General features: G+C 45.8%; 1 protein-coding gene across 7 annotated transcripts in view; it reads right to left on the bottom strand.

Moving 5' to 3' along the window:
* The window catches only part of elavl3 (ELAV like neuron-specific RNA binding protein 3), a 206,601-nt gene that overhangs the window by 30,407 nt on the left and 158,569 nt on the right, over positions 1-17,625 (bottom strand). For all 7 annotated transcript variants that reach the window (XM_052041820.1, XM_052041813.1, XM_052041815.1 and 4 more), the window contains 2 exons: positions 4,347-4,500; positions 2,118-2,343 (listed from right to left, as the gene is read on the bottom strand). In XM_052041820.1, coding sequence (XP_051897780.1) covers positions 2,118-2,343; positions 4,347-4,500 — 380 coding nt within the window. The remainder of the gene's footprint in view (positions 1-2,117; positions 2,344-4,346; positions 4,501-17,625) is intronic.

Here is a 17,625-nt window from a genome sequence, read left to right as displayed (position 1 = left end):
GGGCCTGTTTCCATGCTGTATGATCCTATGACTATGATTTTTATCGATACCCCATAGAAAGCATCCTATACAGATGCATCACGGCTTGGTACGGCAACTGCTCTGCCCAAGACTTCAAGAAACTGCAGAGAATTGTGGACACAGCTCAGCACATATGGAAACCAGCCTCCCCTCCATAGACTCTGTCTACACTTCCCGCTGCCCCAGTAAAGCAGCCAACGTAATCAAAGACCCCACCCACCCCGGACATTCTCTCTTCTCCCCCCCTCCCATTGGGCAGAAGATACAAAAACCTGAAGGCACATACCACCAGGCTCAAGGACAGCTTTTGTCCTGCTGTTGTAAGACTATTGAACGGTCCCCTTGTACAATAAGATGGACTCTTGACCTCACAATCTACCTCGTCATGGCCTTTGCACCTTATTGTCTGCCTGCACTGCACTTTCTCTGTAACTGTAACACTTTATTCTGCATTCTGTTATTATTTTCCCTTGTACTACCTCAATGCACTGATGTGATGAAATGATCTGTATGGATGGCATGCAACATAAAGTTTTTCACTGGACCTCAGTACATGTGACAATAATAAACCAATTTACCAATTACCAATAGGGTGTTTAGGAATATCCTATTTTCCTCAGCTGAGTGATAAATAATAATGGAATTTGGATTTGAAGTAACTGATTGGATTAGAAAGGAGGCGGAGAGAATTTCTTTTTGCCCAGAGAATGGTTGTGTGTCTGAACTTCGCTGATTGACAGGATGCAGGAAGGAGAAACCTTTAGTACAGTTGAACGTACTTGGATATTCGCACAGCGGTGTCATCCACACGTCCATGGACAATGTCGGAACAGGCTGGGTGCTGCTTGTCAGCTAGAATGAACACGGTAGGTTGGAGACCACCCACTTTTTCCCAGGGAAGGGGAACCAAACACTAAAGGGCATGGGCTTAAGGTGAGAGGGGAGAGATTTAAAAGGGACCTGAGGGACAACTTCTTTACACAGAGGGTGGAGGGTATATGGAACGAGCTGATGGAGAAAGTAGTTGAGGCAGGTACAATAACAACATTTAAAGGATGTTTTGATAAGTGCATGGATAGGAGGGGTTTGGAGGGATATAGGCCAAACACAGGCAATGGGACTAGCTTAGATGCGCACCTTGGTCAGCATGGACGAGTTGGGCCGAAGGGCCTGTTGCCGTGCTGTATGACTCTATGACCCTATGACACTGTGCTGTGTAATTTTATGCGGCTGGTTACTGGAAGGAGCCTCTTTGCAATTCTTTACCCTGCTCCTTCATTTATACTGGGATGATCTGCGATTTTCTGTTCTGGTTTGTGTTGATCACAGTTCTTTGGAATCCGATGGACTATGTGCTTCTGTCAATGGGAATTCACCCTCCACCTGGCATGACTAACCTTGTGAATCTGATCTTCAGTTAGCATCAAAAAAGCACCGATTTATTGATCCTGGATTAAACATGGCAGCAGAGTTTTCAGTTGAGTGAATGTGAACCATTAGCACCCAGGGCAATTGGAATGAAGCAACTGGCAGGTACAAATATTGACCAAAATGTAAATGTAATTGTAATGAGTGCTACTGACAAGTCATGATCACTGGGAGTGATCCTAAACTGTTACTGTTTCAAAAGCCCCATTAATCTAACAAAATTCATGATGTTAGATTAGTTATCTCACTTTCCTTCCAAAGGATTGGAAATAAATCATCAAATATTTCATTAATAGATCCTAAGAGTTCAAAATAGCTAGGCTGGAATTAAGTATGGTTATCGATATGTTTTATTCCATCATGTGTTTTGAATCAAACCCATACAAAGCAGTACTCTTGGATTAAGATATTTCAGTCATGTGGTTAAATGCAGAATGTCAGACTCCGAAGCTGTGCACTATTTCAGCAGTCACGTTATATGTGAGGCAGCCCATTCACTGTGCTCAAGTGACACAGTGCATTGCGGGGGTTTGGGTCACTACCCAGGAGGTAGATTTTGGAAGGGTGGGGGGGGTGCGGTATGGGGGTCCCATAATGCACTGGGCCATCTCAGACATACCCAGCAATGACCAAGAGGCACTTCTCGTGACTGGTGATGACTGCCTTACCTGAATCTCTGTGCCTGGTGGTGCAGTGGACCAGGATATCGTCGGCTGCTTGACTGGTACAGTTGGGACAGCAGGGCCTGGCCAGTCTTTTGACTGGGGTTGTTTGCAAACTTCACTGTGATGGGCTCAGTTGCCCCTAGAGGTTTCTGCCCATTCAACCCCTTAATTGCTTCCTCTGCCTCTATCCTCTTGTCGAATCGTATGAAGCCAACTCCTCGGGAAACACCTATTGGAAGAAAGCAAAACAATACGGGGTTCGTATGAACAGAGAATGATCTACGTACACTTGGTGCAGTGTGAACCTATTCCTTTGTAACTTACCCCTTCCTTGACTGTCTCAGTTGGTACCTTATTCACCACTCAGTCAGAGGGTAGTGGGTTCAAGTTCCACTCTAGGAACATTATGGCACAGAGGAGGCCTTTCAGCCCATTGTGTCCGTACTGGCCAAGGAGAAGTTCTTGCTAATAATCTCAGTTCTTGGGTGTGGTTTTACAGGTTAAGGCTCTTGAAGTGCTCACCCAGCTACATTGTAAGCGTGGCTTGTCCCCACCACTCTTAAAGCGAAGAGTTCCAGGTCACCACGTCCTTTGGATATAAAGAATTTTCTTTAATACCCTTCGAATCCTCCAACCAATTACTTTCAATTCTTGAAACCACTATTAAGGGGAATGTGATTTGGGAACAAATTGAGTATAAAATCCAGGCTGATGGTTCTGAGAGAGTGCCAATATATGAGGGAGATGTGACAACCAGGCTCCGCCTGCCTCCTCTGGTGGACGCACATGGACAAAGGAATTGAGAGGCACTCTCCCCAGTAGTCGTGGCTAAAATGTAGCCAGCACCTGGGACACAAATACACAAATAGCCTCCTGCCATAGTTCCTCCATTACAACATGGACTATACTTCAAAAATAACATATTGCTGCAAAACACTTCAGCAAACCCTGAAGGAATGAAAATTATGTGTCTGTTCTTTCTTTCCCCACCCTAACAATGGCTCAGTTTCTCGGTCTTCTTTCTATCTCTTTTCTATCTCTTTCACTCTCTGTCTCTCTCTTTTTGTCTCTCACATTTTCTTCCTTCCCTCCTTCCCTCTTTCCTTCCCTCCTTCCTTCCTTCCCTCCTTCCTTCCTTCCCTCCTTCCTTCCCTCCTTCCTTCCCTCCTTCCCTCCTTCCCTCCTTCCTTCCCTCCTTCCTTCCCTCCTTCCTTCCCTCCTTCCCTCCTTCCTTCCTTCCTTCCTTCCTTCCTTCTCTCCTTCCTTCCTTCCTTCTCTCCTTCCTTCTCTCCTTCCTTCCTTCCTTCTCTCCTTCCTTCCTTCCTTCCCTCCTTCCTTCTCTCCTTCCTTCCTTCCCTCCTTCCTTCTCTCCTTCCTTCTCTCCTTCCTTCCTTCCTTCTCTCCTTCCTTCTCTCCTTCCTTCCTTCCTTCTCTCCTTCCTTCTCTCCTTCCTTCCCTCCTTCCTTCCTTCCTTCCCTCCTTCCTTCCTTCCTTCCTTTTTCTCTCTCCCTTCCTCTCCCCCAGCCCCATTTTTCTCTCTTTTCCCCCCCGTCTCTTCTTCTACCCCTCTCTCATTGGAATATTGTTACACTCTCCCTCTCGTTCTTCTCTCCCAGCTTCCAGTGTGACTGCCACTTGATTGTCACAATTAATTACAATTCTATTGCATCTTAAGGTTGATATTTCTGGTTGCCGGCTGTATCTTTTAACTTTGATTAGACCAAAAACTCCTCATACAGAGGTGAGGACAGTCAAAGTATAGAAAGAATAGGTAGTGAACATGTGCACATGTACCAGGACAGATAAGATGTCAAAAGTTGAATCCAATTAAATTTAATTTTCTTTAAATAAAGAGTGACCAACCCTAAAATAAATCTCAGTGCAGAGGAGGCAAAAACATAGAACAATATATCAACATAAAGGTATATAATAATGATGTGTAATAACTGCATAAAGAAAGATGCAGAAATAACGTTGGTAAACTAAATATTGCACTCTTCCAAAGCTTAATTGTGAAGTTTGACAGCATAATATTGTTAGTCTAAATACAACCAGTTGATCTACAGAGAGGGACAATTCTTTGAACTGTTCTCTAAAGGCACGACAGAATGTGTGTTTTATATCTGAGTAATTATCAATCGTGAATGGGAGCTCTGCATTGAGGATAAACGTTCATCAAGGTCTCTGTCCCCAGTCATGGCTTGACTCACGGAAACCAAACAGGTGTCTTACCTGTAACCTGATCGACAAGGATGCGTGAGGTGATGATTCTGCCATACTGGGAGAAGAGTTGTTCCATCTCCTTTTGGCTCATGGTTTTGGGGAGCCCACTGACGTACAGGTTGGCATCTCTGATGGAAGCAGAGCTGGGTCGAGCATAGGAAACCTGGAAGGAAGAGTTGGGTAGAAATAGTCACGCTCGATATGTGACCAATTCAGGTATGGCGTAATTGAGTCAAGAAAAATGATATCGTTACGGCACAGAAAGAGTCCATTTGGCCCATCAAAGCCATGTAGGGTTCTGGTAAAACCATCCCATCAACGCTATTTCCCCACAGTCCTGCAAGTTATTCTCCCTATCCAATTCCACCACCACAATGCCATCAGCTTTACAGACTGTCAAGCAGAGAATTCCAGGTGCTAACTACACTCGATTAGTGAACGATTTCTTCTCAAATCTTCCTTGTATCATTTGCCTAAAATTTAAAAGGGTGTACTCTGGTCCTTGAACTGTCCACCATTGGGACAGCTTCCCTCCATTGATCTTTCCCAAACCATTCATGATCCTGTCCACTTCTTACAAACTTTCTTTGCTCCCAGAACAACCCCAGCTTCTCTGCTCTAACCCTGGAGCCAAAATGTCTCAATGAAGGTAGAGGAGAGAAGGCAGTATTTTTCTCTCTGTTTTATTGATTTCAATGAGATGCTTTGCCCAGAATTGTGCTGATGACCAGAACTTATTACGCAGTGCGTGTGTTATCTTTTTATTCTCCCCACGTTCCCATCTGTCCACCACTCACTGCAAACTAGGAGCAATTTACAATGGCCAATTAATCTACTGACCTTCACAGTTTTGGAATGTGGATCCGGGGGAAACCCACGTGGTTACAGGGAGAACGTGCAAACTCCACACAGACTGCACTGGGATCAGGACCGAACCCAGGTCACCGGAACAGTGAGATAGCATCACTACCTGATGCATCATTGTGCTGCCCATAAATTTTACACAAAGCCTACTTGGCTCTGATGTATTTGAGTCTCCAAGCTCACAGTCAATGAACTGGCCCAGATTCTCATGCTGTTTTTCATGACTGTTTGTAGAATTAAATTTCATTAATCTGCACTCCCAAACTTTGTCTGTGTCACCATTTTGGGACCGGGATAGTTAGTGTTGAATTAAACTGTTGTGTTGGAAGAAGGACCACTTAAAGTCAGTTATCGTGAACTTCATTCTCAAATGAAGAGTTGCACTTGGCTCCTGTGTAGGTCCCTGAGGGGGCAGCAGCCAATTTTTGATTTCTGTGTGAAGTGAATGGTCATTGGGTGCAGAAGGACTGATGGCAGGGTACTCACCCAACATTTGAGAAGAATCTGGGCGAACACTAGAATCACCAAAGGCATCGAAGGCTACCAACCAAGAGCTGGTAAATATGATTAGTACAGATGGATACTTGATGTTCAGCGTTGATATGCTGGGTTTAAGGGCCTGTTGCTGTGTTGTTTGACTCTGTAACTATTTGCATCTTCCTTAATGCAAGGGGGGTTGTGTATATGACCTGGGATTTCTTGCTACAAATGTACAGGTCATTGGTGAGGCCACTGTGGTACTACATACAGTTCTGGCCTCCTAATTTAAGGGGTATATTCTTGCATTGGGGGTGGGGGGGACAATTCAGAGATGGTTCAGCAGGTTAATTCTTGGGACGAAACGGTTGTTTTTATGAGAAAAGGTTGAGCAGGTTGGACATGCTCTTTGTTGTCGGGAAAACCAAACTGGTGAGCGTCTAGATACATGCAGGATTCTGAGCAGGGCCATACCAGTGGGTGCTGAAAGAATGCTCCCCATTGTGGGGGGATCAGAAGCTAGCAGACAGAGTTTCAAGATATAGGATGATCCACCCAATTCAGAGATGAGGAGAAATTCCTTCCCTCAGGAGGGTTGAGTCCTTGGAGTCCTCTACCCCAGAGACAATTGAATATTCAAGGCCAAGGTAGACCTGTGATGTGTAGGGGAATCAGGAGTTCTGGGGAACTGGCAAGAAAGAGTTGAGGCCTAGGTGTGTTGTTGTTGGCTGGTGGAGCAGGAGAGTGGGGCTGGGCAGTCTAGAGTCATGACAGTCATAGAGCAATACAGCACTGATACAGGCCCTTCAGCCCAACCAGTCCATGCCGACCACGATGCCCACCCAGCTAGTCCCAATTTCCTGCTTCCCGCCCCTCCATGTACCTGTCCAAGTGCTTCTTAACTGATACCATTGTCCCTGCCTCAACCTCTTCCTCCGGCAGCTCGTTCCATATACCCACCACCATCTACATGAGAAAGTTGCCCCTCAGATCCCTTTTAAATCTTTCCCCTCTCATCCTAAAACTATGCCCTCTAGCTTTGGACTCCCCTACCCTGAGGAAAAGACTGCTACCATCCACCTGATCTATGCCTGTCATAATTTTAGAGGTATCTATAAGGTGGCCCCTCATTCTCCTACATTCCAAGGAATAAAACCCAACCTCTCCGTATAACTCAGGCCCTCGAGTCCTGGCAACATCTTTGTAAATCTTCTCTGTGCTCTTTCCAGTTTAACCACGTCTTTCCTATAACAGGGTGACCAGAACTGTACACAGTGCTCCAACTGCGGCCTCACCAACGACTTATAACAACTGCAACATAATGTCCCAACTCCTATACTCAATGCTCTGATTATACTCCTCCTCCTGCTCCTAGTTCTTGTGGTCTTATGGTTGGGACAGGGATTGGACAGTTGCCCCATTAATGCTCTCCCACCCTTTGAGACGACTGTGGCTGTTCTGCACCTCAATGGGGACCTCCATTAATAATTTTTATTTGAAAATGAATCCAATTAAATATCCACCCAAATGAAAGCTGCTGAGGGATAAGGGTTCCAGCAACCTTTCAGTTTTGAAAAGGTTCAACTAAATTGAAATGAAAGGCGACCACTCTGTTAATACATTTTGCAAAAGAAGGTTAGAATCTCTTTTTCAGCTGATGTTGCTGATCCTGTTAAAACAAGCCATTAATTGCCTGCTACATTGAACAGATTGTGTAGTGGAGCCTTACTGTAGTGACCTCTCCATAATCCGTCACATTTCACAACCCAAGCTGCCTCTCCCAGGAGAATTCCCAAGCTAATTTTGCCATGGTAATAATGAAGTCCTTCCATCTGTCACGCAAATTGGCTTTTAAAAAAGTCGCTCATCTAATCCAACACACACAAGGCAAGGAAAGGCCGGCATTATGAACTAAGACACTCATTACAGTGGCATCCCATGGGACAAGGTGCAAAACGTTTCATAAATTAACCCTGAGGGACCCTTGTCTCCATGGCAACTTCCGACACACACACGGCCTTCCTGTCAAAGATTCAGCCTCCCGGTCTTTTAAAAAAAATTAAATGAGGATGAAGCAGGATAATGTTGGAAACAAGTTTTCTTTGTTGGTGTGGGGAGGGAAGGGGAAGGGATCGGGTGCTCATTAAAGGCTAAAGGTCTCTCACAGGAGACTTCTGCTACCTTTGTGAGTTCTTGTGCAGTGCAGTGAGTGGAGTCGGCTGTGTGTGGTCACTCTGGTAACCAGTCCTCAGTCCCCGTGCCCTTTCAGCCAACTTTCAGGGGTCAGGAAATTCGGAGGTCTGTTACTGAAGTTGTATGGGTCTGGTTGACAGCCGTAGGTTCACAGTGTTACTGTGTGGCTCCAGTGCCAAATTAACATGATGAAGAGAAATCGTCCCTTTTCCTTCATCTCAATCTGTGTCGCCCAAAGCTGGTCTCTCAGCCAACTTGACTTAAACAACCTTCTCTAGACTACACTCCAACTACTAGCCAAACACTGGCAAGTGGGACTAGCTTAGATGGGAATCTTGGTCGGCATGGACCAGTTGGGCCGAAGGGCCTGTTTCCATGCTGTGTGACTCAATGAATCTCTACTCCTGTTCTAGAGTATCCAAAATGGGGATTCTGCTACTTCTGCTACTGACCCTTATGACAACAGGAGGCCATTTGGCCCATTGGTTCCATGCAAACTCCAAGCAGAGCAATCCCAATTATTCCATTCCCGCTCCTTATTTCCCTGTATCCCTGCAACTTGTTCTCTCCCACCCATGCCCATCAGCTCCACTTTGATCCTTTGGCCGTCTACCTACCCTAGGGGATCATTTACAGATGCCAGTTACACAACCTGCACGTCTTTGGGATGTGGGAAGGGAACTGGAGCACCCAGGGGAAACCTGTGTGGAGAACGTACAAACTCCACACAGACAGCGCCCAAGATCTGGATCGGACTGAGCTCTGGGGCAGCGGTTAACCAAATTTACTCAAAACGATGGTCTAGAACATTGAACAGTAGAGCACAGGAACAGGCACTATAGCCCACAGTGTTGTGCCAAACTAATTAAATGCCTAACTAAGCTAATCCCTTCTGCCTACACAATGTCCATATCCCTCCATTTCCTGCACATCCATGTGCCCATCTAAGAGCCTCTTAAATGCCTCTATCGTATCTGCCTCCACCACCACACCAGGCAGCACATTCCAGGCACCCACCACTCTCTGTCTGAAAAAACTTGCCCCACACATCTACCTTGAACTTTCCCCACTCACCTTAAACCCATGCCCTCTGGTCTGAAGGGTCATTTCAGCATTATCAACATTGTTGTGTGCCAGCAGTCACACACAGACTAGTGTGGGCAGGGATGGCAGATTTGCTTCCTTGAAGGACATTAGTTTGTGCAACAATCCCGTAATTTTGTGGTCATCATGACTAGTAACAGCTGCTTCTCTCAAAAAGAAACAAATCCAGATAATTAACTGGTGTCGCAGTGGGATTTGAACCTTGGGCTCCAAGACCAATAATTTAACTAGTGCACTGGCACCACTGTGGGGGCGTGAGGAAATGAAGTCACTCTCTGACTCCCAGTATTGGGGGATAGCACAGCTGGTAGAATCGCGGGCTCACAGCACCGGTCACCTGGGTTCAATCCTGACCTTCGGTGCCGTCTGTGTGGAGTTTGCCCAAGAATGATCCCAGGAATGAAAGGGTTAACATATGAGGAGCTTCTGATGTCACTGGGCCTGTACTCGATGGAGTTCAGAAGGATGAGGGGGGAATCTCATTGAAACCCACCGGATACAGAAAGGCCTGGATAGAGTGGCCGTGGAGAGGATGTCTCCATCAGTAGGAGAGTCTAGGATCTGAGGGAACAGCCCTTTAGAATTGAGATGAGGAGGAATTTCTTCAGTTAGAGGGTGATGAATCTGTGGAATTTGTTGCCACAGACGGCGGTGGAGGCCAAGTCATTGGGTGTGTTTAAGGCAGATGTTCTTGATTGGTAAGGGGGTTAAGGATTACAGGGAAAGGCAGGAGAATGGGATTGAGAAAAAAATCAGCCACGATCGAATGGCGGAGAAGACTCAATGGGCTGAATGGCCTAATTCTGCTCCTATAACTTATGGTCCTCCCTGTGACCACATGGGTTCCAGTTTCCTCCCACATCCCAAAGACATGAGGGGTAATGGGTTAACCGGTAACTGTATGCTCCCACTGTGCATGGGTGAGTGGTAGAATTGGTGGGCAGTTAATATGAGGAGATTAAACGAAAGTGGTCTAAGTGGGTGGTTAGTGGTCAGTACAGACTCGATGGGCCGAAGGGCCTGTTTCCACATCGTAGAAGAATAATGCTTTAATTTGAACTTTAAGCTGAGACCCTGTTAAGTGGACCCAGCATCTAATGAAAGAACAAAAGAGTCCCAGCTGGGCACCCCTCCACCGAGAGCTAAAGGCAGATAACCGAGCCATTTTATTCCATTTCTCTTTGTGGGAGCTTGCTGTGCACAGATTGGCTACTGAGATTTCCACGTTGCAACTGTGATTGCACTTGGAGAAGGATTTTGCAGGGCTAGTGGGTTTTTGGATTAGCCTGAAGTTGCCACATAAATTAATACCTCAGTGTTAAAATCAACAGAAGGGAATGGTTCTCCCCTTCCCTCCGACAGCAAGCCAGACAACAACGATATATTGTGTTTTGGACAATATCTCTCAGGTCAAGAGCACAGAATTGTCGACTCCCCTTTTGCACGTGATTGTAATTAAGTGGCAGCCAGAGGTATAGAACAGATTTGATGGGGGTCCCATCTGGTGTTCCAAGAAGCTAATTGCCAGGCTGACACAGTGCGGGGATGACGCCATCACTGGGGAATGAAGAAATGGGATTTGACACGCCTGGGGTGAATGAAATACATACCGGCCATTTAATGCTGCCTTCAACGTTGGGGGATTTGTGCCCCACTTTCTCACATATGGGCACGAACATATGTGAAATGGAGGACACTTAGCAGCTTTTGGGAACAATAGCTGAGTGCTGAAAAGGCCTTCTGTCCCAAATCCTGCCAGCTTTCGGTTAATTTGCCAAATCTGTCCTGATGCTTTACAGGGAAGTAATCCCACCTGAATCGAAGTAGAACCCTAAATATTGTTTAAAAGGTGATGAAGCTTTTTTTTAAACTAATAAAAGAGCTTCCATTTCTAAAGCACTCCATACATGACTCAGGAATACTCAGCAGACTACTTGGGCACAGCAACATCCCACAGACAATAATGAGATAGCTTTGAGTGATGTTGGTTGGCAGATGGACATATTTCCATCCAGTTCCCTTGAGATAAGTCACATGTATTTATTACCCTCTGTCTAAAGTCAAAGGTCTTGCATTTATATTTAACCAAAACTCTGGTTAGGCCGCATCTGGAGTATTGCATTCAATTCTGGTCGCTCCATTACAGGAAGGATGTGGAGGCTTTGGAGAAGGTGCAGAAGATGTTCACCAGGATGCTGCCTGGATTAGAGGGCATGAACTATAAGGAGAGGTTGGACAAACTTGGGTTGTTTTCTCTGGAGTGGCAGAGACTGAGGGGAGACCTGATAGAAATTTCTAAAATTATGAGGGGCATAGATAGACAGCAGGTATCTTTTCCCAGGGTCGAAATATCTAATACTAGAAGGCATGCATTTAAGGTGAGGGGGGGGGGGGGGTTAAATTCAAGGGAGATGTACAGGGCAGGTATTTTTATACAGAGATGTGGTGGGTGCCTGGAATGCGCTGCCAGGGGTGGTGGTGGAGGCAGATGTGATAGAGGCGTTTCAGAGGCTCTAAGATAGGCACATGGATGTGCAGAGAATAGAGGGAGATGGACATTGTGTACACAGAAGGGATTAGGTGTCATCAGCTTAATTAGTTTGGCACAATATTGTGGGCCAAAGGACCTGTTCCTATGCTGTACTGTTCTGTGTTCTATATAGAGCCTTTCAAAATATCTCGAAGAGCTTGGTAGCCAATGAAATAGTCCTCAAGTGGAGTAAACTACCTCAGTCCTGCATGGAGCATCAGTCTAGATTTTTGTGTTAGAGTGAGAATTGAATCCAAAATCAAATGACTCAGTGGCAAGTACTACCCACAGAGCCGTGCACATTTAAACCTATATCAGCCTGCAAGCTGTCCAAGATTTTCCCAAGTGTCTTGTTTCCGTGCACAAGTCTAATGAAACAAACCTTCCTTCAGAACTTGCTCATTCCAAGCACCAAGCCTGGTTCAACCAGCACCTCAAACCTTGCTGACTTACTGCAAGTTGGGCCCTGAATTTAAAATTCTCATTGAAATCCTTCTAACACTTTCCCACGCCTGTTTCTGTAACTTCCTGTAGTTCTATAATCCTCAAAAAACTCTGCCTTCCTTTATTTCTGGTCTCAGGTACATCTGTGATTTCCTTTGCCCCTCTGTCAGTGCCCACACATCCATCGGTCAGAGTGCTTAACACCGGAATTCCCTCCCTGAACTATTCTGCCTCTTCAAGTGATCTCTGAGGTATTGACTAAAACTCATCCCTTTTGACTGAGCTTTGGTTCACTTGCCTTCTGTGCCCACATAACATGATGTCAAATGTTCTTTGTCATGGAGTTATAGAGAGATACAGCATGGAAACAGGCCCTTCGGCCCACCAAGTCCATGCTGACAACCAACCACCCATTTACACCAACCCGTTTTATTCTCCCACATTCCCAAGAAATCCCCACGGATTCTACCACTCAGCTACACACTAGGAGGAATTTACAGTGACCAGTTAACCCTGTTGACTTACTTGTGAATTGCTTAGGAAAGATGGTATATAAACACAAGTTGTTGTTCGTGCAGCCCATTTGCCCTTGGAGGGGAGATTGCAGTGAAGCTTAATTATAGACATTAGTTTGTTTTAGGGGTATTCAGACACTGAGCAAGACCAAGTTGAGGTTCACCACCCATCCTCACCTCGCCTTCAGTTTTACGTTGTGACATTGTGTCTGTGCAGTCCAGAATTGAACTTGGGATCTTCCTTATCCAAGTTCCATGATTCCATGGTGGGTGCGGCCTCCTCCTGGCCACTGCCCACCATACCATCATGGTTATTGGCATTGTTCATCCCTTAGATCCTGAGGGGTCCTGACAGAGTAGAAATGGAGAGCGTTCTTCCTATTGTGGCAGGATCTAGGAATCAGGTTCACAGTTTAATAATAAGGGGTCACCTGTATCAGGCAGAAATGGAGTCACTGAGTCATAGAGTCACACAGCACAGAAACAGGCCCTTTGGCCCAACCTGTCAATGCTGATCAAATTGCCCAAACGAGCTCGTCTCATTTGCCCACATTTGGCCCATATCCCTCCAAACCTTTCCTGACCATCTACCTGCCTGAATGTCTTTTAAATGTCATAATTGTACCCAGCTCTACCACTTCCTCTGGCAGCTCGTTCCATATACTCACTACCCTGTGTGTGAAAAAGTTGCCCCTCAGGTCCCCTTTAAATCTTTCCCCTCTCACTTTAAACCCATGGCCTCTGGTATTGGACTCCCCTACCCTGGGGAAAAGATTGCGTCCATTCACCTTATCTATGCGACTCGTGATTTTATAAACCTCTATAAGGTCACCCCTCAGCCTCCTTCGCTCCAAGGAAAACAGTCCCAGCCTGTCCACTCTCTGCTTATAACTCAAGCCCTCCGGTCCTGGTAACATCCTCCTAAATCTCCATGGCACCCTTTCCAGTGTAATGACATTTTACCTCCCAGGAGATTGTGAGTCTTTGGAACTCTCTTCCTCAAACGATGATGGAAGCAGACTCTTTGAATATTTTTAAGGCAGGAGTGGATGGACTCTCAATATGTGAAAGGGTGAAGGTCACCAGAGGGAGGGGGGAATATAAAATTGAAGTTACAGTTAAATTGGCCGTGATTAATTAAATGGTGGCATAAGCTCGGGGGGTGGGGGGGGGGGAAGGGTCAAGTGATCAATTCTTCATCCTAATTAAAATGTCCCTATGTAATCGGCTTTGCTCTACACGTTTCTGATAATTAGGGTATAATGATTCATGGCACATACTGCTGTAATATCTTGTAGCCACCCCCACCACCCCCGACATTCTCTCTTCTCCCCACCTCCCATTGGGCAGAAGATACAAAAGCCTGAAAACACGTACCACCAGGCTCAAGGACAGCTTCTATCCCGCTGTTATAAAACTATTGAACGGTCCCCTAGTACAATAAGATGGACTCTTGACCTCTCAATCTATCTCCTTATGGCCTTGCACCTTACTGTCTGCCTGCACTGCACTTTCTCTGTAACTGTATCACTGCATTCTGTTATTGTTTTCCCTTGTACTACCTCAATGCACTGTTGCAATGAAATGATCTGTATGGATGGCATGCAAAACAAAGTTTTTCACTGTACCTCGTACATGTGACATTAGTAAACCAATTTACCATCTTGAACAACTTAGGCCAATTTCACTGGTTGGGGTTAACACTGTTTCCTCTTGTAGGATGTGAGTAAACTATTGAGTGCCTCAAATTTGTTCCACAGTTCAGCGGTCATGACTTCTTCTATCCACTCAGGTTTGTAACCCTCGACTTCCCCTACCCAACAAAAAATTATTAACCCCAGGATATATATTTTCAATTGAACACTCAGACTCATCACTACATTCCCACTAATCTTTGTGTGAAGGTGATGCTCCTGAGAACAGCCCTGTACGACCTTGGTCTAATCTTGAAGTTATGCTTCCTTAATTTGGCATACCCTGCAATGTGGAGCAGTTTTTTTTCCATTAGTGCTGGTGCTAAACACCTGCTTCAATCAGAAGGTCAATGGAGATGCTTCCAGTGTGGTACTGAGGGAACTCCACACTGTTGGCAGTGTCATGGACAAGGAGTTAACCTAAGGTTCTATCTGCTTACAAAGGTCAGTGCAAAGGATTCCAAAGCACTCTATATAAGGCCAGGGAGTTCTTCCAGTGTTTTGTTAGGGTTTGCAATGCACAAATTTGCTTGCCTTGTATAATTATTTGTTTTTTTAATGACCTGGCTGTCAGTATAAAAAGTCATCATTTATTCCCACCCTCCTCCCTTAAGTGTGCTTGAACAGGAGGCAGTAAAGAACTGATGAGTCTGGAGTCTAGACCAAGCAAGACAGCTCCCCTGAAGGATATTCATGAATAGGATGGGATATGATGACAATCCAGAAATATTCTGATCATCATTACAAACGACTCGTATTTTTTTCAACATCATTGCAAAAGGATGCCATCACTTAACAAATACTTTGGATCTGTTAAATGGGCTGATATCAATACAAACATTTAATTCTCTAAGAAACCTCTTCAAAATCTCACATAAATCTTACACATCCTTGGACAAAGCTGTTTGGACAATTGTTTGTGAAACTAAATGTAAGGTACTGTACTGTGCTGTACTAAACCCTATGGATTAACGGGTGCTGGTGGACTATTGGGAATGGGGAGCTTATCAGCTCAAGGAGTTAGCTTGAAGTCACAGCAGGTATGAATAAAAGGGAAAGCTGGACAGACACACAAAAGGGAGAGGAACAGAAGGATATGTCAATGGGTTCTGGTACAGGATGTGAGGGGCCCATTAATACTGACCAGAACGGTGAAGTACTCTACTCTAATGTCAATTCTCTGCAGCGGTGATGAAGTGGTTCATTGAATAAACATTTCTTATTTCAGTCTGGATGAAGGGTCTCAATCCAAAACGTCAACTGTCCATTTCCCTCCACAGATGCTGCCTGGCCTGTTGAGTTCCTCCAGCATCTTGTGTGTTGCTCCAGATTCCAGTACCTGCAGTCCCCTTTGTCTCAACTTTTCTTATTTGTACATTTTTTGGGATCCGGGCATCACTGACAAAAAAACAGCATTTACTGCCCATCCCGAGTTGTGTGGGGGTGAGCCTCCTCCTCGAAATGCTGCAATTCTTTCTGGTGAAGAAGCTTCCATGGTGGGAGTTTCAGGATTTGGACCCAGTGATAATGAAGTCACAGCAATATATCTCAGTCAGGACGGTGTGTGACCCGGGGAAACTGCAAGAGGTGGTGTTCCCTTGCATCTGAAGCTCATGTCCTTCTTGGTGGTGGAGGTTGTGGGCTGGGGAGGTGCTGTGGGAGTAGCCTGGAAGAGTAACTGCTGTGGATTTTGTAGACGGTGCACACTGCAGCCACTGTGCGCCGTGGTGGGCGGAATGAATGTCTAGGATGGTGGAGGGGGAACCGATCAAGTGGGCTGCTTTGTCCTGGATGATAAATTGGTGAATTGGTTTATTATTGTCACGTATACCGAGGTACAGTGGAAAACTGTTTTGCATGTCATCCAGACAGATCATTTCATTACGTCAGTGCATTGAGGTAGTACAAGGGAAAACAATAAGGGAACGCAGAATAAAGTGTCACAGCTACAGAGAAAGTGCGGTGCAGGCAGACAATAAGGTGCAAGAGCCATGATGAGGTAGATTGTGAGGTCAAGAGTCCATCTTATCATATTAGGGGACCGTTCAATCGTCTTATAACAGTGGGATAGAAGCTGCCCTTGAGCCTGGTGGTACGTGCTTTCAGGCTTTTGAATCTTCTGCCCAATGGGAGGGGGGAGAATAGAGAATGTCCGGGGTGGGTGGGGTCAATGATTATGCTGGCTGCTTTACTGAGGCAGCATTCAAGGATTCCTGAGGTTGTTGCAGCTGCAGTCATCCAGGCAAGCGGAGAGTGTTTATCATTCTCCTGACTTGTGCCTTGCAGATGGTGGAAAGGCCTTGGGGTGTCAGGAAGTGAGTTAGGATACCCTGCCTCTCAAGGCCACAGTAGTTATGGGCTGGTCCAGCTGAGGTTCCTACGTTACAGCAGCAACATTAAGCCATACACCTTCTGAGCCCTCTCCTCGATGCTGTACAGATGCAGAGTGTGGAAAAATATTGAGCCCAAATAAATAATTGTGCAGCAAATCCTGGAGCTCCTGGCACTGGAATAGAGTTGCTTTGACAGCTCACTGAATATCTGTAGCATTGCTTTAAATCCTCCCGAAATAGCACAACCCAGAATCTTCCATCTCCGTGTTATAAATAGAAGTCAGTGTGACTTATTCATCGGGTCTGTTGTCATAGCTTTTTATGTAATTCTGTTGTGAGTGCACACGCTCCGTGCCTTTGACACGAAAATTGTTGGCTCTTGCCTGCGTTTCTGTTCTGTGGCAACACACAAGATGCTGGAGGAACTCAGCGGGTCAGGCAGCATCTGTGAAGGTTAATGGACAGTCGACGCTTTGGGTCGAGACCCTTCATCTGGACTGGGTTTGACTGACACCCCATTCACCACACTACACAATCACTCCCTCTGCTACTGGGGCTCAGAGGCTGGTGTATGGACTACCTATAATGGACACTGCAGCAACTTGTCAAAGGTCCTTCAACAGAATCATGGCCTTTGATGACTAGAAGTGAAGCAGGAACATGGGAATGCCAACACCTCCTGCTTCCCTCCAACCCTCACACCACAGTAACTTGGACGTATACTGTTGTTGCCTCAACACACAGAGCACTGGAAGAACTCAGCGGGTCAGGCAGCATCTATGGAGGGAAATGGACAGTCGATGTTTCGGGTCAAGACCCTTCATTCAGTCCAGATGAAGGGCCCCAATCCAAAATGTTGACTGTCCAATTCCCTCCACAGATGCCACCTGACCTACTGAGTTCCTCCAGCACTTTGTGTGTTGCTCCAGATTCCAGTGTCTGCAGTCTCTGGTGTCTCTATTGTTGTTGCCTACCTGACGATACTTCACCACGGCCCCACAGAACTGCGAGCCCCTCCTCACTCTGTCTGACCCTGCCTATTGTTCCATCAGAACTATTCAACTTGAGGCTATTGCTGAGGGATTTTGGTGCTGATTTTAACTCTTGCCTCCTCCTGCCGCCCCTCCCTCACTG

Source organism: Pristis pectinata, chromosome 31 (assembly GCF_009764475.1).
Source record: "Pristis pectinata isolate sPriPec2 chromosome 31, sPriPec2.1.pri, whole genome shotgun sequence".
Taxonomy (NCBI): domain Eukaryota; kingdom Metazoa; phylum Chordata; class Chondrichthyes; order Rhinopristiformes; family Pristidae; genus Pristis; species Pristis pectinata.
This window is presented reverse-complemented; position numbering and strand designations above follow the sequence as displayed.